The sequence below is a fragment of the Lutra lutra genome, chromosome 7 (assembly GCF_902655055.1).
Source record: "Lutra lutra chromosome 7, mLutLut1.2, whole genome shotgun sequence".
Lineage (NCBI taxonomy): Eukaryota > Metazoa > Chordata > Mammalia > Carnivora > Mustelidae > Lutra > Lutra lutra.
In genome coordinates this window covers 50,677,714-50,700,842 of record NC_062284.1, presented here as the reverse complement: position 1 = coordinate 50,700,842, position 23,129 = coordinate 50,677,714, and the positions used below count along the sequence as shown (strand labels likewise).

The following is a 23,129-nucleotide window of genomic DNA, read 5'->3' as shown; positions in this document are numbered from 1 at the left end:
AAGAATTTTCTGGAAATTAGCATTATCCTTCTTAAAAGAATCACTGGATATGGCCATTTCTGCCTTGAAGCAGATACTCACCTTAATATGTTAGCACTTCAAATTTCCAATCTATCTGCCCAGATTTGTTTCCTGGAAGGGGTTAGTACTCCTTTCTTTGTGGGGTAGCAATAGTCTCCCCACTGAACAGAGACCTCCAATTTGCCACCAGACTATCAGGTGTTTCTCTTCTTGATTGTGCCTGACCCTCTCTATGACAGGATTCTGTCTTTCCTCTCCCAGTGTCCTCCTATTCAGAGCACTTTCCCTCCCCACAGGCTCCCCAGGTGTGATGGTCTGGACCACTGTCACCACCTATCACTTTCTTCCACAGACAGAAGCCCCGAGCAGTCCCAGGCCCAGAACATGAGGGGAGTCAGAAGCCAGAGCTGGTAAATGTGCCTAGAGTGAAGCAAAACCCCCAGTGAGTATTCTTAAAGGCTCCAGGAAAGTGTTCTCTTAGCACCAGCAGGAGGGAAATGAGGAGATTGGGGTTTGGGAATAAGGGTTCAATGAACTTAATACAAATTCTGGCCCAAGGAACCTGTCAAGATACTCCAAGTTTCCATCTTCATCCTCACTGCTAGTAAGAAGTGGGATCCTCATTACCACAGAAATGCAGGGATGTCTGACCCTTGTCACCCACAGCCCTTCTCCCCTCTTCAGAAGCAAAAGGTTCACTTCACTTAAGGGAAACACAGTCTCTTCCAATATTTATAAATTTTGTGTGTAAGGACAAAGACTTGAACTGGTCAGACTGGTTGGAAGTAGGGCTTTTCTCTAGTTCTAGGAGCCAGATGCAGCTGGAAACAGGGGGTCCAATGAGATGATGAAGTGATGACAGAAGCTGATTCAAAGCATGTTCAAGGGCTCTATAGAAGTGGTGCCAGACACAGAGCACTCACAGACCCGGTACCCTGGAAACAGGAGAGAGAGCCACCAGCGAGGTCAGAGAGAGAGCTATAGCTCCATCCACAGCAATTAGGGGGATTGGGATTTTGTTTGTTTCTTAATAGTTATGGTTTTTAAGTAGGCACCATGCCTCCAGTGAAGCCTAATGTGTGGCTGTAGCTCATGACCCTGAGATCTTGAGATAGAGACCTGAGCTGAAATCAAGGGTAGGCCACTTAACTGACTGAGCCACCGAGGTGCCCTCCTCCACCACACTTAGGAAAAGGGAGACTGCAGGATTTTCTTCCTGAGTCCACTGTGGTGCAGAAAGAACAAGGACTGGAGGCCAGGAAACCTGGGGTCTATTCTCAGCTGTGCCACTAAGTAGCAGCAGCCGTGAGCAAGTCACTTACCCTTTCTGAGATTCAGGCTGTTCCTCTGTAAAAGTGGGAATTACGTTATCTCAGGGATGGCAAGTGGAACACACACATTTATGTCCATTCTGCCTTCAACGGAGGCTACTGTTCAACCACATCGCTTATCAGAATTTTTTTCTACAGTGTTCTAGGCAGGCCCATCCCATGAAAGGGATACACGATTCAAAATCTACTTATTCTCCTTCAATTTAATAATCCTTACCCCTCTAGCTCCTAAGTGGAAGGCTCCAACTTTCCAACTAAGAGATGGTCATTTTTGTGATCTGGTAATAGCTCACTCAATAAAAGGAAAATGAAAATTTAAGATCATAATTTCATCCCATGTCCTCGCAGCCAGGGTCTGAACAGGGTCTTCTTGAGGTCACCCTGTCCTTCCTTCCATGTCAGAGAGTTCGGTATTTGAGCTCACACTCTATCAGCTCACCCAGCAGGACAGTCCCGGACTGTAGCTCCCTTTCATCTCAAATAGCCGATACTTAACAGCTTCATATTTGACAGCAAGGCATCTCTGAGCAAAGGAATGATCTCAGGTCACTGAGAACCAAGAGTCAGGAGCAAAGGCATGTAATGATTCTACCCAGATTTTCAGTTCTCACCCGAGCAAGAAAGCAATCACACAGACAGTACCAGATGGCGACAGCTTTAGAAATCCAGGTGTTGCAAAAGTGTTTTATTGAAAGAAGCAGTGAAGTGGTTCACATGGGGCTCCCTTCACCCCCCAAACCACACAGGGGCAAGCCCTGGGCAGGGACACATGTGTTTTGGATATGAGCCCTGAGTGGAGTTCTGTCCCTCAGAACAAGGAAGGGAGAGGGGAGAAGCATGTGCCGCAAGAGGGAGGTGGGGCATCTCGTTGTTCTGGCCTCAGGTGCAGACCTACACAGAACCGTCAAAGTGGACTGGCACGTATGGGTTCCCTTCACAGGCCACGATGATGGATTTCTGTAGCTGCTGGGTCTGGTAGTCACATTTGGGGTATTTGGAGCCTTTCTTCAGGCGGCAGTCGGTGATGTGCATTTTGGAGCTGCTTTGGTGACAGTTGGGCTGCCCGTTCTTGCAAGGGACGTTTCCCTGGAAGCAGACAGCCTGGACATCTGGCAGGGGCTCGTGGATAAACGTGTTCACTGGCTTGCACCGTCCAACCGTCATATTCCGGCGCTTCATCATTTGGTTGCAGTAGCTGGCAGTGACGGTGGAGGTGTCTGGGTCCATGTGCTGCCGCTGGAACTTCTCGGCCCGAGACTCCTTGGCCAGAGAAACCTGGACACAGCCCAGCACCAGCAGCACCAGGACCAGTAGTGGGAACAGGATGAAGAACCTCTCCTGAGCCATGGTGGTCTCACTCCTCTGGAAGAGCCTAGCCAGGAAAGGGAGAGAAGAGAAAAACCACTGCCTGAGAAAGAACCCCAGCTCCTACCTGTGGCCTCCCTGGCTCACAGTCTCCCTTTCGGTCAGCCAGAAAGGTATCCCTCCTCCTGTGCAATTTTCCAAGGATTGAGACTGTTACATACCCTCTTGTCCAAGAGCACTTAAGTCCCCCTTGCTGGAGAGAGGTGGTCCTCACCTCTGGGTGGTGACTTGACAGTGAACTAAAATCCTACAGTCCTGTGTCTGAATACTAGAAATTTTAAAATTTAAAATCCATTTGAGGGGACACCTGGATGGCTCAGTCTGTTAAGTGTCTGCCTTGAGCTCAGGTCATGATCTGGGTATCCTAGGATCGAGCCCCACCTCGAGCCCAGCTCCCTGCTCAATGCGGCGCCTGCTTCTCCCACTCCCTCTGCTGCCCGCTCTGCCTGTGCTTTCTGCGGTTCACTGTCAAATAAATAAATAAATACATAAAATCTTAAAACAATAAAAAAAATAAATAAAATATATTTTAAAAACAAATACATTTATACCCAGCGCTCAAGGGGCTTATTAGAAAATCCTTTTGAATAAACCATGAGCCGAACTGCATCCCTGAAATACCACATGACCTCCAGGATCATGGTAGACAGAGAGAGGCCTGTTGTCCTCGAACACAATGGCAATGGCCCAGTGACTAACACCAGCATCATAGAGGGATGCCAGTGTATTCCCAAGAGCAATGCTTCCCTCCCCCGGTGCCTTTGGTTCCCTGCAGCCCACATGCTCCATCCCGATATTGGTCCACCTCAAGCTTTTTCAGGTGCTAACCTCAGCCACCCCGGTCCCTCCAATCCAACACAGAAGTAGAAGGCGTCCCTGAGACCACCTCTTCAGCCACTGACCTGGATCTCTAGCTTGGTCTCTAGCACAGAACAGAAGGCCAGTCTCTGTGATCCCTGGATCCCTGGGGAGGGAATCTTATACTGATTACAAAGGGGCTTGGCTTCCAAAGAAAGATAGGTGGGAGGAGCATCTTGGTTTCACTTTAGTGGGAACCAAGGACCTTGTTAGGAAGGACATTGTAGGGAAACATCCACACCACTTTTTTTTCAGGACTGCTAGGAAAGGTGAATCTTGGCTACAATGGTATTGATGTCTGAACCCCAGCAAAGTCCTTGTCATCTCAGGAGGCCATTCTCAACAAATAGCACTTGGAGGTTTGTAAAGGACACATAAACATGTGATCCTCACAACAGCAGGGAAAGTATGCCCTCTGTCTCCCCAGGGGTCCTGGCATGGCTGGAATTCCAACATCACCTCTTTGTTGGGGGGAGGGTGTGGGTATCCAGCTGCTCCCAATGGAATGCTGCAAGGACCTGAGGTCTGGGGTTGAGGGGGTGGAGGTATGAGCAGTGCCCCTCAGGGAGGAGGAGGAGACCTGCAACCTCCCGACTACTGGCCACTTCAGCTCTTCTGCATGTGGAAGGTGGGTGTGTAGCAGTTCTTGGCCACAGCAACAGCTCCTGGAAGGTCAGAGTGGAGGAGAGGAACTAAAGTCAAACCAAATCCCCAAGGGATATCAGGCTGGCTCAGTCACCAGGGCATGAGACTCTTGATCTCGTGATTGGTTGCAGGTCTGAGCCCCATGCTGGGATTGCAAACTACCTATAAAACAAAGAAACAAAAAACACCCAAATCCTCTTTGGAGAAAAAATAGAGAACACCATATTTCTAGGCAGAAATTTCCCTCTGTCAACTGAGAAAGAAAGGGAAAACTGAAAAAGAACAAAAGACTTTACTGGGAAGTCTCAGGATTGTGTTTTTTGGAGCAATCCCCCAGAAGCGCCCTCTTGCACTGGAAGAGCAGGGTTTGGAGGATAAAGGGTGGGGGACAAGTACCCGACTTGCATCAGGGAGCAGAAGACTGAGCCCTGCTGATTTACACTTGGGTTGACTAATGCATTGGTGTTATCACACCACATGATTCCTGATCTGCATGATTTAATCATCTGTCATCAGAAGGCCACACTAGCAGTTTTATGACCCAGATGCCAGGTGTCCCCATCTTTATATGCAACTGCTTATAAAACAATTACTGTGACTGGCCAGTTCAAAAGGTCTTTCCGCCCAGTTCAAAACTTCATTAGAAGGGGAAATGGAGCTTTAAAATGGAGTCTTTAGTGCACAGAATTTTACACAATTTCACACCTCCTAGAAAGAGACCTGTCTTTTCTGGGTGACAATTTCCATTCCTCTGGAATGAGAATACTCATAATTCCCTCCTTGCTCTGGATTTAGATGGTCAGTCCAAACTCTGATTTAGCATCTGAGGAGCTGGGCAACTCCCAGAACTGAATTTCTTTCCCTGTTCCTCCATTTGCTCAACCCTGAAATGGGGATGATGATAAGTATGTCTTAGGTTTATTATGAGGACAAAATAAGGTAAGATGGACAGAGGGCTTGTAGAGATCCTTGGAAAGCATAATAAATGCTAGCTCTAGTGATGGCTCACATAGGGTGCTCTTGAGATCCTCCATAAAGTATCTGTATCATTGACATGGAGCTATCTCCGACTTCCTAAGAAAGTAGGGGTGAAGTAAAAAACCTCCCAGCCTTTTTTTTTTTTTTTGCAAAAACCTGAACTGAAAAAAGTGGGCAGTTTTGAAGCCCTGAGGAGAGGAAGAAAGGAAAAGAGGAAAGAGAGGGACCTCAGTAGAAAGAACAGAATTCCTTAAAGGGAAGAGTTTTTATTATGTTGCCACATGATATCCAACAACTCTTCCGTGAAGTCAGCATGATTTGTGAACAAGTATGAATTGGAAAGTGCCAGCGGGTGAGGATGATGTGGTATGGTGTGAGCGTTTACTTTTATGTTCCTGTAATTTGCCCAGCACCCTATCCTCCACCCAGGTTTGGTCTGTCTCTTTGTCCCACATAGCAAGCATATCATCTGGAGTGGTGTTGGGAGGAAAACTTCCCTTAACCACTTAGGTTCATGTCAGAGAGCCTGCAATGTCCCGGATAAAAAAAAAGACTGACAGGAAAATAGACAAGGTTTATTTGCATGCCTGTGTCAGAGCACAAAAGAAGTGGCTCCCTGAACAGCAAGGGATAGAGCTTTCTAGATTAACTTCATAGGAGAGGGAAGGGAGGGAAATAGGATATAAATGGGATCTTGATTTTGTGTTTTGGGGAGAGATAAATGAACTTTTAGGGAACAAGTGGGAAGCAAGACAGTTTGTGATAACGTTTGCTTATGTAGGTGTGAGTGGCCTGTCCTCTTCCAGTCTGTAAAACTTCCCCAGTGGAGATCTAGGGCAGTTTCACTCTCAGAAGATTGCCTTTATTCAGGTAAGAGAATCTCTGAGGGACGCCTGGTGGCTCTGTTGGTTAGGCATAAAGCATTGATTTCAGCTCAGGTCACGATCTCAGGGTCTTGGGATTTACCTCACCATCAGGCTCCTCCCTGTCACTGGGGAGTCTGCTTAAGACTCCCTGTCCCTCTCCCTCTGCCCTTCTTCCCTACCTCTCAAAGATAAAATAAAATAACCACTTAGAGCTGAGCAGGTGAAAAGTTAGTGACTTCTACATCAACCACTTCTTAAGGGATAGGTACTTGTTACCTTGCTCTCCCTCTCCTGCTTGCTTCTGACCAGCGACAGAGGACTGCCCCTTCCTCTGGTTCACTGTGCCATTAATTCACTCTCTCCGCACAACTCTCCATCTCCCTATTCTGGGAGCTGTTAGTAACAGATCTTATGATTTTGCTTCTGTGTCCATGTCCTGAAACGGCGCCCTGGGTTTTTCACTCCCCAAAGTGGTATCTGGAAGGATGAGAGAGTAACCTGACCGTGTGGATGGCTTGACCCCTCTTCAGCACATCATAATCTTAACAGAATACACCAGCTCTGATTTCTCAACACACCAACATAGAATTATTTACCCTGGCACTTGGGAATGAAGATAAAATAAGGCATTTGCTGACAAAACAATAAAGTATAACAAAACCCAATGGAGTTTATAACTTCATTGAAGCAGACCTCCACTAAAAAAATGTCTAAGCATGGAATTCAGGTTACCGAGAATAGCTACTCAATGGAAGTCTGAAATTCAGGAAGGAATTTAAAAAAGATGGTGATAAATATGTGAACAAATCAAAGATGTCTGAGTATATAAGGCAATAATGTCTTGTTGAGTTAAGAAGATAATATTAAAATAGACATCAGGAACATAACTTGGAAGTGATGTGAATTGCCAAGTGTTCAAGAGATGACTAAAAGTCCTGATTAGACTTGTCTGTGTTTACTATGCATTTGAGAATTTCTAAGGTAAACAATTAAAAGAATTGAAACACAGGGTTTGAATTCCAAACTAGCAGAGGGAATAAGTAGACTGTGGATCAGTTAGGATAGTTTAGGTTGTGCTGCAGTAACAAACTCAAACTTTCAGTAGTTTAAAGTTTCTTACTCATTTCCCGCTACATGTCTATCCTGGTCTAGCTAAGGGGCTCTGCCTGCTGTATTCACTTGGGAAAATAGGCTGACACAGGCTTCATCTTGACACACACTGTCATAATCAAAGAAGCAAAGGAAAGACAACATAGCACTGGGATGCCCACGTGGCTCAGTCGGTTAAGCAACCCGCTCATGACTATGGCTCAGGTCATGATCTCGGGTCATGAGATCAAGCCCAAGTTAGACTCCAGGCTGAGGGTGGAGACTGCTTGGGATTCTCTCTCTCCGTCCCATTCTGCCTTCCACCCACTCAATCTCTCTCCAAGTAAATAAATACAATATTAAAAAAAAAAATAGCAGCCCACAGGGTCACATATCACTTGTATTCACACTTCATTGACCAGAAAAAGCCTCATGTTAACATTTAAGTACAAGGGACAGAGAAATGGGATCCTTCTAGGTACCTGGAGCAAGAGAAGTATTTGTGAACAGCTTTAATGGCTGTCACAGAATAACAGACTAATACACCCATAATCCAAAAGAAGAGAAGAAGGATAGGAAATAGAAATGCCAGACAAATGAGACACATAGAAAAAGCAAAATAAGATAGTAGATATTCACTGAGGAGAATAAAAGTGAATAATTACATTATATAAATGAACTAAATGGTCCAGTTAAGAGATAAGATTAATAGAGGGGGAAAAAATGAACACTCTCTCTTTCTCTTCATTACAGATTAAAATGTGTTATCAATCTCTCAAAATTTTTCTCAAGTAGTTTGACACACATCACAGTTGTCATTTCTTTAGGCACATACAGTGTGATATTCATTTCCATAAACTGCTGTTGAGAATTTGACTAGAGCCTGTAGAGTGAGGAGACCATATGTATTAGTTGCAGCTTCATGACTTGTATGTTATGATCAGGAAAATTTTTCCACCTCTCTGGACCTCAGTTTCATCATCTATAAAACACACAAGCTGGATGATTGGCCAAGCACTAATAAAAGAGAATTTAAATGCATAGCGACTGGAGTCTGTTTGGACGGGGCTGTGGAATCAGTTCACCTTTTTAACTTTTCCTGCAACACCGATTGGCATTTTTCTGGATGAGAGCAGATGAATACCCAAAAGTCCTGCATTATGATTTTAAAGATCAGTAATACATCAACTTCTGTATTTGTTTCCTTATCTGTATATTAGGAATAATTAAAGTACCTTATTCTAAGATGCTATAGACTGAATGTTTGATTCCCACCCCCACCCCAAATTTGTATATTAAAACCTAAGTCTCAATAAGATGGTATTTAGAGGTGAGGCCTTTGAGAGTTGATTATGTCTAGAAGGTGGAGCACTAGTGGATAGGATTAGTGCCCTTACAAGAGAGACCATGGAGAGCTCCTTTAGCCCCCTATCATGTGAAACTGGTTCATAGCTATGAAATCATATAAATGTCTCTGTTTGCCCAGGGTGATACCTATTTATGTTCATTCTCTTGACTAATAAATAATAATGTCCCTCTTCACTCCCAAAAGTGTCCCCATTCAGACAGAAAATTATATGGTCACCCTATTGAAAACACATAGTAAGCCCTAATAGAATTTTAATATTATTATTACCACCACTGATATTGTTCCTTCATGAGTCAAAATTAAAGTTCAGTTTTAATTCTGATTTAGTAGAGGCGACAGAGGTGACAGTGATTAAAGTTTCTGACCGGGAGGGAGGCATAGACTGACGATCTCTAAATTCTATCTTTATTTTTTTAAAGATTTTATTGATTTATTTGGCACATAGGGAGAGCATAAGCAGGAGGAGCATTAGAGGGAGAGGGAGAAGTGGGTTCTCTCCTGAGCAGGGAACCCGAGATGAGGGGCTTGATCCCAGGACCCTGGGATCATAACCTGACCCAAAGGCAGACACTTAACCAACTGAGCCACCCAGGCCCTATAACTTCTATCTTCATAGAGAATCAGAGAGCAGCGAAAATGGAATGGGTGTATCAGGAAAACACAGGCAGATCTGGGCGTGGACATCACAGTAGACACACGAAGATTTACGTTGGAGAAATCATAAAAAGGCACTGAAACGTTCAAAGCAGTGCTTCCAAGAGAGCTTGGGATAACCACGTAAAACTGAGCATAACTCATAGGGACGATGGTGGGAAACATGGCTGTACCTGAGTCTCCCGGGGGGAAAAATGGGACTGACAAGTTTGTAAATAGGAAGCAAAGGGAGTGAATGAAGGCTGGAAGGAGAGGGGTCTAAACAATGCAGCTTACCTTGCGCCTAAAAGGTTGCCTTTGGCTACTCCCTTCTGTGTGGTAGACAGTAGAGTGACCAATAAGAGGAAGGGGGTAGATCCAGAGCAGGATGTGTCTTATCTGCAGTCCCCCATCTTGCTCTATCTCCAAAACTGCCTCTCAAGAGGCTTCAATTCCTGCTAAGCTCCTAGGGGACGTTGCCTCAAGATAGCTTCAAATCTCCCAGAATCACCCAGGCCTCAGAAAAAACGGACGATTTGAGATAGCATTTCAGATCTGGAACTTGGTCAGCCAGCTCAGATGACTGGGGTTACAGCTGAAGAATGAAATCATTACTGGCTGACGTTCTCAGTGAACAATGTAGTTTTTGTTTAACATTTCTGGGCACTTGTTGATTGATCAAGTTTCAGAAAATACTCTCTTCCAATAAAAAGTATTTAGATTGGGTGTAGGAGTAAGTCAGGGAGGTCTGGGGTTTGTCCTGAACTTTCACTGACCTTCCAGCCCCTTGAGAGGATGGCCCTTATAATCAGTTCATCCTGTCCAATGACGAGTCTAAGGAAAGAGAAGAGGGCTGTCTCTGGGATGGCAAAATAGATATGCCTGCTTATCTGCATGTTATCATCTCAGTCTCAAAAACACTTTCTGCTCCTGACTCTATGCCCACTTAACTTCATTTGTGAGTTGTGGAACATCATGTAGTGAGAAAAAGTATGGGCCTGAATTGGAACCCCAACGCCACTGTATAGTCTATGGCTAACAACATGGTGTTGCTTATGCATTACTGTATGGCACACTTACTAAACACCAATACTTTCATTGTCTCTGATTTTATGGTTTAGGTATAAAACATCAGTCTTCAGCAGGGTGTGGTAGAGATAAGGGAAAAACTGCAAACACATCCTAAACTTCTGAGTAGTCTTGTTCATTATAGTGGTATGGGCAAAACAATTCTCAGACTATGTTAGATGTATTACAAGAGTGAGCAAATGTGCACAATGGTTAATGTTGTGAAGAGCCAGGGTTCAACCTGGACATGTGTTTATGGAATAGGTGGAGGAAACAGAGGGAAGGAAGAATCTTTTTCCTCCACCCTCTTAGGTTCAGAGACTGGGAATGTACAAATTAAACTGACAAAAGATAGACTAGCAAGAGAAAAAACCTGAGTTACATACACATATACAGCACCAAGACTGAACCCTAATGGATTCTATGGACTTGGGGTGGTGTGTCAATGTAGGTGCATCATTTGTAACAAATGATGTAGGATGTTGTAACAAAGTGTAGGATGTTGAGAGTGGGGGAGGCTGTGCATGGGGGGGGTGCATGGGGACATAGGGTATATGAGAATTCTGCTTTCTGCTCGTTTTCTTTTGTGAATCTAAAACTCTCCCCAAAATGATGTCTATTTAGAAGGAAAAATTAAAAAGAGATGCTGATTTCTTCAAAAATTTTAAAGACCTTTACTTATTTCACTCAGCATCATCTCTTCCAGTCCTGCCTATCTTAATACAAAAGTTGGGTATTCATCCTTTCTGATGGAGGCATAATACTCCATTGTATATGCCAAGCAGAGAGCGTCAATTATCATGTGGTTTCACTTACTTCTGGAGCATAAGGAATAACACAGAAGACATTGGGAGATGGAGAGGAGAAGTGAGTTTGGGGAAATCAGAGGGGGAAACAAACCATGAGAGACTATGGACTCTGAGATACAAACTGAGGGTTTTGGAGAAGAGAGAGGTGGGGGGTTGGGTGAGACTGATGGTTTGTATTATGGAGGGCATGTATTGCTTGGAACACTGGGTGTGGTGCATAAACAAAGAATTTTGGAACACTGAAAAAAATTAAGTTAAAAATAAGATAAAATAAAAGAATGTCAATGCTAAAAAAAATTTCAGAGACCAAAGATACAGATACTGTGGAAATGTTACAGATTAAATGTGGCTAAAGACATGTGGCAACTAATGTGACACCTGACACTGGCCCTGAACCCGAACTATGGGAAGCACACAGCTGAGAGAGCATATGTGATGCAGGAATGGCTTCTGTATGCATAACCTCCAAGTCTGTACTTCTGGGCCCCCCACATGACAGGCACAAGGCCTGTCCTACACCATCCCTACCCCTCAAATGCACATGAGAGGGAGGTGGAGATGAGTGACTATGGAGATTTAAAGCCATTGCTCTACGCAGGTGGACCTAGAGTGGGGCAGGCACAGTTTCAGGATTTTCCATAAGCATAGAAATGAGAAGGCAACCTTGATCTTAATCAAGAATGTGTGGTCAGACCATGTGATTGATCAGATTCAATGAAACCCTCTTGAGAACAAGCTTTCAGGCTCTTGGACAGGCTGCACACAGCGGCCATGTCCCCAGAGAGGATAAGCTGTGTGCACTCTGTATGGATAGACTGACCAGACCATGATAAATGATGTTGATAAAGAAGGGAATTAGGCCACTGAGAAAGGAGGGGACAATCATACAAAAGATCTTTATTCTGTCAGTGGTCTTTCATGATCATTGATGTGTGGGAACCCTGATTCTTTCAAAGACCAGTCCACCCGTTCCACTTTTTTTTTTTGGTAGGATGAAAACCGTATAGAGAGCTCCAATGGAGGGAGAGTTCACATTTTTCTTTCATAGTCCAGTGGGGCATCTCCCAGCCTTCCCTGCCACTCTGTCATAATGGTTCTAAATCTCTATGTTTGCATTTGAATGCAATTAATTTTTGTCTTTTCTCAGTAGTCATGGTAAGTCAACATCTGTACAGAATTTGTCATTACTTAACATCGTTCATTGTTGCCACCACTGCTGTCATTTCAATGCCTACTGCTCCTACTTCCTGCTACCAATGGCAGGACACTTAGCATGATTCTTCCAGGAAAAGCGTCACTCAACTCCTCTGTGTCTAGTACCAAGGCTCATTACATCCTTCTGTCCTCTGCAGGGAGACCTCAGAACCAGGGTCACAGTGGGGAGAGTTGTTCACCTGGGATTTGACTGCTGACCCTCAGATTGGATCTTGTATAACTCCTTGTGGTGAGCTGATCTGAATTTCCTTCAAATGAGAGTCTACAGTCAGTGTCATCTCTTCCTTTAAGAAATCTATGCTTTCCTGGGGTATTTGGGTGGCTCAGTCAGTTAAGCCCTGGAATCTTGATTTTGGCTCATGTCATGAGCTCAGGATCATGGGATCAAGCTTCATGTTGGGCTCTAGGCTCAGTATAGAATCTGCTTGAGATTTTCTCTACCTCTGCCTCTGTCCCACTCCTTCCCCTATTCCCACTCACTCTCTCTCTAAAATAAATAAATAAAATCTTAAGAAAATAAAAATAAATCTGGGCTTTCCTTTCCCCATTTTCCTGAGGCCATGCCATCTCTATGACAAGAAATCCAGGAGCTTCTGACTCCTCAACCAGATTCCTTCTATTAGGTATTTTACTTCTTCTCTTTCTGCCTCATCACCATCATCTCATATCCCCTTACCTCTCCCCAGCTATACCAGCTTCTTTAGGAACAGAGAAGATGCCAAGCTTTTGCCTGCCTCAGGACATTTATACTTGCTGTTGTTGTTGTTGTTTTGACTGAAATATTCTTTTATATGACCATCTCCTTGTTCAACAGGTTTCCATTTAAATATACTCTCATCAGAGTTCTTCCCTTAGCACATTATCTGTGGTCCTTGTCTGAGTCTGTTCAGGATGCTACATAAGCTGCCTTATACTAGATGGCTTATAAACAACAAACATCTCTTTCTAACAGTTTAGGGGACTGGAAAGTCCAAGATCAAGGCATCAGCAGATTTGATGTCTACTGAGAATCCACCTCTTGGTTTATAGATAGATAAAATCCTTCTGCTGTGTCCTCATATGGTGGCAGGGCAGGGGGTTCTGGCAATCTCCTTTATAAGGGCACTACTCCCACTCCTGAGGGCTCCACCCTCATGATCTAATCACCTCTGAAGGGCTTGACCTCCTCATGCCATCAGAGAATTATAGGTTAGGATTTCAACATTTCAAACATTCTGTCTATAACAATTCTGTTCTACCCAATTCTTCTATTAGATCACCTTACTTTTTTCTTTCATATCTCTTATTAAAACTTTCATTCTTCATTTTGTTATTTGTTTAATATTCTCTGCCTCCACTAGAATGTATGTGTCAAAAAGCAGGGCCTCTAAGCATGATACCCTCTAGTTCCATCCACGTCATCGCAAATGGCAAGATTTCATTTCTTTTGATGGTTGCATAGTATTCCATCGTGTATATATGCCACATCTTCTTTATCCATTCATCTGTTGATGGACATCTAGGTTCTTTCCATAGTTTGGCTATTGTAGACATTGCTGCTATAAACATTCGGGTGCACATGCCCCTTCGGATCAACTATCATATGATCTCCCTGATAAGAGGGAGAAGAGATGCAACCTGGGGGGTTAAGGGGTAGGAGAAGAGTAAATGAAACAAGATGGGATTGGGAGGGAGACAAACCATAAGTGACTCTTAATCTCACAAAACAAACTGAGGGTTGATGGGGGGAGGGGGGTTGGGTGAGGGGGAGTAGGGTTATGGACATTGGGGAGGGTATGTGCTATGGTGAGTGCTGTGAAGTGTGTAAACCTGGCGATTCATAGACCTGTACCCCTGGGGATAAAAATATATTATATGTTTATAAAAAATAAAATTAAATTAAATTTAAAAAAAAGCAGGGCCTCTCATTTTTCATAGAACTAGAACAAACAACCCAAAATTTGTATGAAACCACAAAAGAGCCCGAAGAGCCAAAGTAATCTTGAAAAAGAAAAACAAAACTGGAGGCATACACTTTCAGACTTCAAGTTATATTATAAAGCTGAAGAAATCAAAACAGTATGGTACTGGCACAAATACAGACACATAGATCCATGGAATTAATTGAAAACCCAGAAATAAACCCTCAATTATATGGTCAATTAATCTTCACCAAAGCGGAAAAGACTATCCAAAGGCAGAAAGACAGTCCCTTCAACAAATGATTGGGAAAAATAAACAGCTGCATGCCAAAGAATGAAACTGGACCACTTTCTTTTACCAAACATAAAAACACACCCCAAATGGATTAAGGACCTAAATGTGAGATCTGAAACCATAAAAATCCTAGAAGACAGCACAGACAGTAATTTCTCTGACATCATCTATAGCAACAAATTTCTAGATATGTCTCCTGAGACAAAGGGAGTAAAGGCAAACATAAACCATTGGGACTACATCAAAAGAAAAAACTTCTGTGCCATGAAGAAAACCATCAATAAAACTAAATGGCAACTGGGGCACCTGGGTGGCTCAGTCAGTTAAGCATCTGCCTTCAGCTCAGGTCATGATCCCAGGGTCCCGGGATCCATCCCTGCATCTGACTCTCTGCTCAGCAGGGAGCCTGCTTCCCCCTCTCTCTGCCTGCCTCTCTGCCTGCTTGTGATCTCTCTCTCTGTCAAATAAATAAGTAAAATCTTAAGAGAAAAATAAATAAATAAAATAAAACTAAATGGCAACCTACTGAATAGGAGAAGATAGACTTCTTTTTTTTTTTTTTTTAGGAGAAGATAGACTTTTTACATCTGTTACATCCAGATGAGGATCTGGGTGTAACAGACGTAAAGAGAGTGTATCTTCCATAAAACAATGGATATACCCTGTAGTTATGTCTCTCTGTCCCATAATCCTATATGAAAGAAGTTCAGGGGCACCTGGGTGGCTCAGTCATTAAGCATCTGCTTTCGGCTGTGGTCATGATCCCAGACTCCTGGGATCCAGCCCTGCATTAGGCTCCCTGCTCAATGGGGAGTCTTCTTCTCCTTCTTCCTCTGCCTGCTGCTGCCTTTGCTGTGCTCTCTCTCTCTCTCTGTCAAGTAAATAAATATTTTTTTAAGTTCATATTTTTTTTCATAAGCATTGGAGGGTTAAGATACATCACATCCAGCAATAAATTTAGTGTTGCTGCCAAAAAGAGCTAATGTCATGCTTACTTTTTCACAACTATACAGGTAACTCTATCACACAATGTGATCTTTGTATATATGGCTTTATTTCCCGTATAGTCATGGAATTTGTGAGGTAAGGAAACCTGGATTGGGCCCCATTCTTCCATTTCCTTGCCTTTTGTGGTATTGGAAGACTGAGTCTCTAATGGCCCCTCAGTAGCTAATACAGGCTCTCTGTATGCCGTAGGGTGGTGGCTCAGAAGGTAAAAAGCACCTTGCTTAAGGTCACATGGCTTAAAAGTACCCAGCTTTTAATAACGCTTTTAATGATACCTAAAATGGTCATCATGCAAAATTCATGCTTTCTTCCCAACATCAAACTGCCTTCTTAAGAAAGAATGGTCGGGGGGCGCCAGGGTGGCTCAGTGAGTTAAAGCCTCTGCCTTCGGCTCAGGTCATGATCCCAGGGTCCTGGGATCGAGCCCCGCATCGGGCTCTCTGCTCAGCGGGGAGCCTGCTTCCTCCTCTCTCTCTGCCTGTCTCTCTACCTACTTGTGATCTCTGTCAAATGAATAAATAAAAAAAATCTTAAAAAAAAAAAAAAAAAGAAAGAATGGTCAGTGGGACACCAAGGGAGAAGTCAATGATGATTCTTCTTAGAGAAAAATATTTTTGTATCAAAATAGGGATTCTCTGGATGGTGTGTGTTACTAATCATGCTTCTGGAAGACATAAAAAAAAAACAGTGCTGGGGCCCCTGGCTGGCTCAGTCAGAAGAACCTGCTGACTCTTGATCTAGGTGTCATGATTTTAAGCCCCACACTGGGTATAGAAATTACTTTAAAATAAATAAATAAATAAATAGATTTTTTTTTTATTGCAATGAGGCCCCTGGTTGGTACAGTTGGCCAAGTAGCCCACTCTTAGTTTTGACTTAGCTCAAGATCTCAGGGTCTTGAGATCAAGCCCCACATTGGGTTCCACACTCAGCCTGGTGTCTGCTAATGTTTCTCTCTCCCTCTCCCTCTGCCCCTCTCCATATTTGCTTGCTTGCTCACTCTCTCTCTCTCTTTAAAATAAATAAATCTTTAAAAAAAATTTGCAGTTATTCAGAGGTTAAGGATTTTTCCTGAAGTCTTCTTGGAGAAAAAGAAGTGAATTAACCCCACAGAAGTCAGTCAAGAATTCTCTGAGCAACCCTGGGATTCCAAACATTCCTCTATCAGTATCACCCACCTGGAGGAGGAGTCCAAAAGTCTAGGTGAGTGTGTGGTCTGTGCTGCAGCAAAAAAAGTGTTTGATGAGGCTAAAAAGGACCTCAGAATGTCTGATTTAAGAAGCCAACATTTTAAATAACATCTCTATTTTTTTCTTATTAGAGAAGTAAGACATATTCAATAAAGAAATGTTAGGAAATTTGGAAAAATCACAAATCTTAAAAAAGACCAGAAACAAAAACAGGGCTGCTTCGGTGGTTTAGTTGGTTAAGTGGCTGCCTTTTGCTCAGGTCATGATCTCAGGGTCCTGGGACAGAGCCCTGAGTGGGACTCTCTGCTCAGTGGGGAATCTGCTTCTCTCTCTGCCCCTCCAACCCCCGCTTATGCAAGCCTACTCTCTCTCTCTCTCAAATAAATAAAATCTTTAAAACAAAGCAAAACAAAACCAAAAAAACCTAGTCAGCTGTAATCTCAACAACCAAAGATACACTCCCCATATTCACAAATTTCTAACCAGTACTTTTTCTGATTATATTTGAAATGAAAATGTGTGATAGGATACCTAGTATTTTACCTTCTGCTTTTTTTTTTCTTAACAATAACAAGAGAATGTTTTCCCCTTCCCATAAGCTTTCTCATGGGGTGTATTTTATAATGGCAGCATTGTTTTCCATCCTAGATTTCTACCACTTACTTATCCTTTCTCTTATTGCTGAGTGCTTCAGTTATTCTGTCCACACAGGGCAACAACCTGATAGCTGATAACTGTGTCTGAAATTTTGCTTCAGTGCTGGTGGCCTTTCTCCTCAAGTTGTTTCAGTGCATGTGATCACCAGGGTGGGGACCTGTTTTCCTGGAAGTTCCTGTCAAGATTTTTTCTTTTTAACTTAGAGACAGGTTTACTGGGTTTGACATTTATTGGGAGGTAAAGAAAATTATATTATCAGAGCTCTAGGTTTAGAAAATAAACATATTCCTTCATGGAGAGCAAAATCCAGGATGTTAGAATTACACCTCAAACCTTCCAAAACTATTTCCATGCTCTATTTCCAGCAATTACTCATATTGTCATGTAGTTACAATTTCCCTTGTCCTCCATTCTTTGTCTACACAATTCATTCCTATTTCCAGCTGTCATTTTTTTCTCTGTCTAGAGGACTTCCTTGAGGCAATGAACTCTTTTGGCTTCTGTATATCTGAAAAAGTCTTTGTTTAATAAGCCTAATAAGAGAGACATCTCATAAGTTTTATCAATAGAAAAGGTACAAATAAAAGGTCAGACAGAAATAGGATGTAAACCCAGATGTTTCCAATATTAAACAGAGTATGATTAGCTTTGTGTTGATATATTTATTATTTTTTAATTCAAATTCCAATTAATTAACATACAGAGTAACATTAGTTTCAGGTGTACAATGTAGTGATTCAACATACAACACCCAGTTGTGCTGATGTATTTAAATACTTCAGATGAAATGGATAAATTCCTAGATAAATACAACCTGCTAAAGCTATCTCAAGAAGAAATACAAAACTCAGTCTCTCCTTAACAATTAAAAAAATTGAGGGGTGCCTGGGTGGCTCAGTGGGTTAAGCCTCTGCCTTCGGCTCAGGTCATGATCTCAGGGTCCTGGGATCAAGCCCTGCATCGGGCTCTCTGCTCAGCGGGGAGCCTGCTTCCCCCCCTCTCTCTGCCTGCCTCTCTGCCTACTTGTGGTCTCTCTCTCTGTGTCAAATAAATAAATAAAAATCTAAAAAAAAAAATTGAAAAGAAGTTAAAAATAGTCACATAGAAAGTGTCAGACAAGCTCACAGATGAGTTCTGTAAATAATAAAATAACAATTCCAATTTAGGAAATAGAAAAAGAAGGAATACTCCTCAACTCATTTCTGAAAGCCAACATATCAAAATCAGACAAGATATCGAAATCTTGTCTTAAGGATATCAAAATCACACAAGATAAAACCAAAAAATCATAATAATACATACCAATTTCATTCATGAACATAAAGGGAAAATGAAATCCTTAAATATTAGCAAAATCAATTCAGTTATATATAAAAAAAGATAATTTAGCATAACCAAAATGGATTTATGCCAAAGTTGGTTTAGCACTCTAAAATCAATTAATGCAATTCACCCCACTGTTAACCAAGAAAAGAAGATGAAACTGAAAAAGAACAAAGGCTTTTATTGGGGTCTCAGAGTTACAATTTGGGGAGCACAGATTCCAGAATAACTAGAAAAGTGTCCCTTCATGTGGGGAGAGCTTGGGGTTTTCATGAAAAATAAGGAAGGGGTAATTAAATGATTTCAATAATGAAAAAAAGGAAAAAAACCTTGGTAATTTGGTGCTAATCCATTGCGCCACTTCTGATTACTGCTTTATTAATGACTTTATTGGTGCTATCAAATGAAATTGCTCTGTTATGTATTAACTTTACTGTCCTCATGAGATCCTAATGCCAGTTGCCCTGCTGAAATTTTATGAGCAACTTCTGGTAAAACTACTGCGACTTCTGGCCCAGCTCAAGAGTTCATTAGTTGAAAAGGAAAATGGAGCTTCAAAATGGAGTAGCTCTGTTCAGAAATTTTATACAATCCCACACCATTAACCGATTAGGAGAGAAACACTATGTGACTGCATCATTAGATACAGAAAAATTAGTCAATAAAATTCACAATCCTTCAAGGGTGGAGACCAGGATAGAAGGTAAGGGAATTCTCCCATTCTGAAAATGGGAGTCTACAAAAAATGCTTAGCACCAACAGGACTTAACAACAATGGCCCATGAAAGTTACCTAGAACGCATTTCTACGGCAAGCATTAGGCTAAGTGATGAGGGTCACAAAGGAAGACAACACAAGGACAGCTCCTGGCATCATGGGGGATGAAAGTCAGAGAGAGTATCCAGTTTTGTCACCATTATTACAGGATGGTAAGCTCTCCACACCTGTTTACTCCATAGGCATCTGGCCAGTCAGTCCATGCCCTAGAGTAGGGTTTCTTTACAGTCAAAGCCTTGACGCCATTTCGGTGGAGGGTAAAGGTAAGGAAAAAAGTCACCTACAAATGCTCCCTCTTCTGAGTAGAAGAACTCCGTTCAGAAATGGCTTGTGTAGGGGCACTGGGCTGGCTCAGTGGGTAAAGCATGTGACTTTTGACTTCTAAGTTGCTGGGCATGGATCGCCCTTTTAAAAAATGTGGGTGATGTGTGTAATGGATTACAAGATAAAATAAACTTATTTCCAGTACAGCTGAACTGTAAAGCTGATAGCATAAGTACATGTTCTGTAGGTATCTTACTTCCTTTCCTTCATACTTGCAGTGCTGGAATGCAAATCTGAAGGTGGCAAGCTCAATACTAAAGAGCACCACAGCATGAAAGTTATGACAAAACTCCTAAATCTGTTCCTTGAAAGTGAGGCTGTATGCTCGTTCAATCATCTGCTTATTCAGCTATTATCCTCCAGCACCGCACTGGTAACCATGACACTTCCAAACTCATCTCCCGAGATCTTTTTTTTTTTTTTTATCCATTTATTTGACACAGAGAGAAGGCACAAGCAGGGAGAGTGGCAAAGGGAGAGGGAAAAGCAGGCTCCCCACTGAGCAGGGAGCCCAAAGCCTGGAGAGATGCCAGGCTCCATGCGAGACTCCATCCCAGGACCCTCAGATCACAACCAGAGCCTAACGCAGATACTTAATTGACTGGGCCACCAAAGTGCCCCCGTGTCCCCAGATCTTAAGGGAAGCCCAGGAAAAAGTTCTGGTCTCCACTTGGCCAGCAGATTCAGGGACCGAAGCACCCTGAATGTCCATCACCCAGTTACCCCACTCCTCCACCTGCCTCCCCTCTGGAACACCTTTGTTTCCTATGATTAAGAGTCTCTATGATTGGGGCACCTGGGTGGCTCAGTGGGTTAAAGCCTCTGCCTTCAGCTCAGGTCATGATCCCAGGGTCCTGGGATTGAGCCCCACATCGGGCTCTCTGCTCCGCAGGGAGCCTGCTTCCTCCTCCTCTCTCTCTCTCTGCCTGCCTCTCTGCCTACTTGTGATCTCTGTCTGTCAAATAAATAAATAAAATCTTAAAAAAAAAAAAAAAGAGTCTCTATGATTTGTCTCCCTCTCTGGTTTCCTCTGGTTTTATTTTTTTCCTATGATCCTCTGTTTTGTGTCTTAAATTCCACAGATCAGTGAGATCATATGATAATCGTCTTTCTCTGAATGACTTCTGTCACTTAGCATAATACCCTCCAGTTCCATCCAGTTGCTGCAAGTGGCAAGATTTCATGTTTCTGACAGCTGAATCATATTCCATCGAATATATTAATAACATTTAATATTTAAATCTGTAACTGAACTACGTCTGGAAATGAAAACGGGGTCCTAACAAACAACGACCAAAGGAAAAACATCCTTTTTACCAGATTTGTTTCTCAGTGTTGCATTTACGCTTACCATTTGCACGTGCGATGCATACATAGCTATAAAGGAAAAAGTCAGGAAAACTTCCAAACTCATTTTATGAGGCCAGCATCACCTTGATCCCAAAACCAGACAAGGATCCCAACAAAAAAGAGAACTACAGACCAATATCCTTGATGAACACAGATACAAAAATTCTCGCCAAAATACTAGCCAATAGGATTCAACAGTACGTTAAAAGGATTATTCACCACGACCAAGTAGGATTTATTCCAGGACTGCAAGGCTGGTTCAACATCCGCAAATCAATCAATGTGATACAACACATTAATAAAAGAAAGAACAAGAACCATATGATACTCTCCATAGATGCTGAAAAAGCATTTGACAAAGTACAGCATCCCTTCCTGATCAAAACTCTTCAAAGTGTAGGGATAGACGGCACATACCTCAATATTATCAAAGCCATCTATGAAAAACCCACCGCGAATATCATTCTCAATGGAGAAAAACTGAAAGCTTTTCCGCTAAGGTCAGGAACACGGCAGGGATGTCCGTTATCACCACTGCTATTCAACATAGTACTAGAAGTCCTAGCCTCAGCAATCAGACAACAAAAGGAAATTAAAGGCATCCAAATCGGCAAAGAAGAAGTCAAACTATCACTCTTCGCAGATGATATGATACTCTATGTGGAAAACCCAAAAGATTCCACTCCAAAACTGCTAGAACTTGTACAGGAATTCAGTAACGTGTCAGGATATAAAATCAATGCACAGAAATCAGTTGCATTTCTCTACACCAACAACAAGACAGAAGAAAGAGAAATTAAGGAGTCCATCCCATTTACAATTGCACCCAAAACTATAAGATACCTAGGAATAAACCTAACCAAAGAGACTAAGAATCTATACTCAGAAAACTATAAAGTACTCATGAAAGAAATTGAGGAAGACACAAAGAAATGGAAAAATGTTCCATGCTCCTGGATTGGAAGAATAAATATTGTGAAAATGTCTATGCTACCTAAAGCAATCTACACATTTAATGCAATTCCTATCAAAGTACCATCCATTTTTTTCAAAGAAATGGAACAAATAATCCTAAAATTTATATGGAACCAGAAAAGACCTCGAATAGCCAAAGCAACATTGAAAAAGAAAGCCAAAGTTGGTGGCATCACAATTCCGGACTTCAAGCTCTATTACAAAGCTGTCATCATCAAGACAGCATGGTACTGGCACAAAAACAGACACATAGATCAATGGAACAGAATAGAGAGCCCAGAAATGGACCCTCAACTCTATGGTCAACTCATCTTCGACAAAGCAGGAAAGAATGTCCAATGGAACAAAGACAGCCTCTTCAATAAATGGTGTTGGGAAAATTGGACAGCCACGTGCAGAAAAATGAAATTGGATCATTTCCTTACACCACACACGAAAATAGACTCAAAATGGATGAAGGATCTCAATGTGAGAAAGGAATCCATCAGAATCCTTGAGGAGAACACAGGCAGCAACCTCTTCGACGTCAGCCGCAGCAACATCTTCCTAGGAACATCACCAAAGGCAAGGGAAGCAAGGGCAAAAATGAACTATTGGGATTTTATCAAGATCAAAAGCTTTTGCACAGCAAAGGAAACAGTTAAAAAAACCAAAAGACAACTGACAGAATGGGAGAAGATATTTGCAAATGACATATCAGATAAAGGGCTAGTGTCCAAAATCTATAAAGAACTTAGCAAACTCAACACCCAAAGAACAAATAATCCAATCAAGAAATGGGCAGAGGACATGAACAGACATTTCTGCAAAGAAGACATCCAGATGGCCAACAGACACATGAAAAAGTGCTCCATATCACTCGGCATCAGGGAAATACAAATCAAAACCACCATGAGATATCACCTCACACCAGTCAGAATGGCTAAAATTAACAAGTCAGGAAATGACAGATGCTGGCGAGGATGCGGAGAAAGGGGAACCCTCCTACACTGTTGGTGGGAATGCAAGCTGGTGCAACCACTCTGGAAAACAGCATGGAGGTTCCTCAAAATGTTGAAAATAGAACTACCCTATGACCCTGC

The 23,129-nt window shown here is 42.4% G+C and overlaps 2 protein-coding genes and 1 long non-coding RNA gene across 4 annotated transcripts in view; 1 reads left to right on the top strand and 2 right to left on the bottom strand.

Annotated features, from left to right (window-relative positions):
• The window catches only part of LOC125105328 (ribonuclease pancreatic-like), a 182,063-nt gene that overhangs the window by 106,500 nt on the left and 52,434 nt on the right, over positions 1 to 23,129 (top strand). The gene's annotated exons all lie outside the window — the stretch shown is intronic.
• LOC125105340 (uncharacterized) overlaps positions 1 to 23,129 on the bottom strand; it is a 43,575-nt gene that overhangs the window by 12,716 nt on the left and 7,730 nt on the right. The gene's annotated exons all lie outside the window — the stretch shown is intronic.
• Positions 2,023 to 3,679, bottom strand: LOC125105326 (ribonuclease pancreatic-like). 2 transcript variants are annotated; one of them, XM_047738706.1, is made up of 2 exons: positions 3,546 to 3,679; positions 2,023 to 2,724 (listed from the first exon to the last, which is right to left on the bottom strand). In XM_047738706.1, the coding sequence occupies exon 2, from the start codon at positions 2,697 to 2,699 to the stop codon at positions 2,244 to 2,246; it is 456 nt and encodes a 151-aa protein (XP_047594662.1). In that variant the 5' UTR covers positions 2,700 to 2,724; positions 3,546 to 3,679; the 3' UTR covers positions 2,023 to 2,243. The 2 variants fall into 2 exon arrangements, with proteins under 2 accessions (XP_047594662.1, XP_047594663.1); XM_047738707.1 differs by having other exon boundaries at positions 3,620 to 3,679.

Coding starts and splice junctions, on each gene's coding strand:
- LOC125105326 (XM_047738706.1), bottom strand. CDS start 2,699: ATGGCTCAGGAGAGGTTCTTCATCCTGTTCCCACTACTGGTCCTGGTG.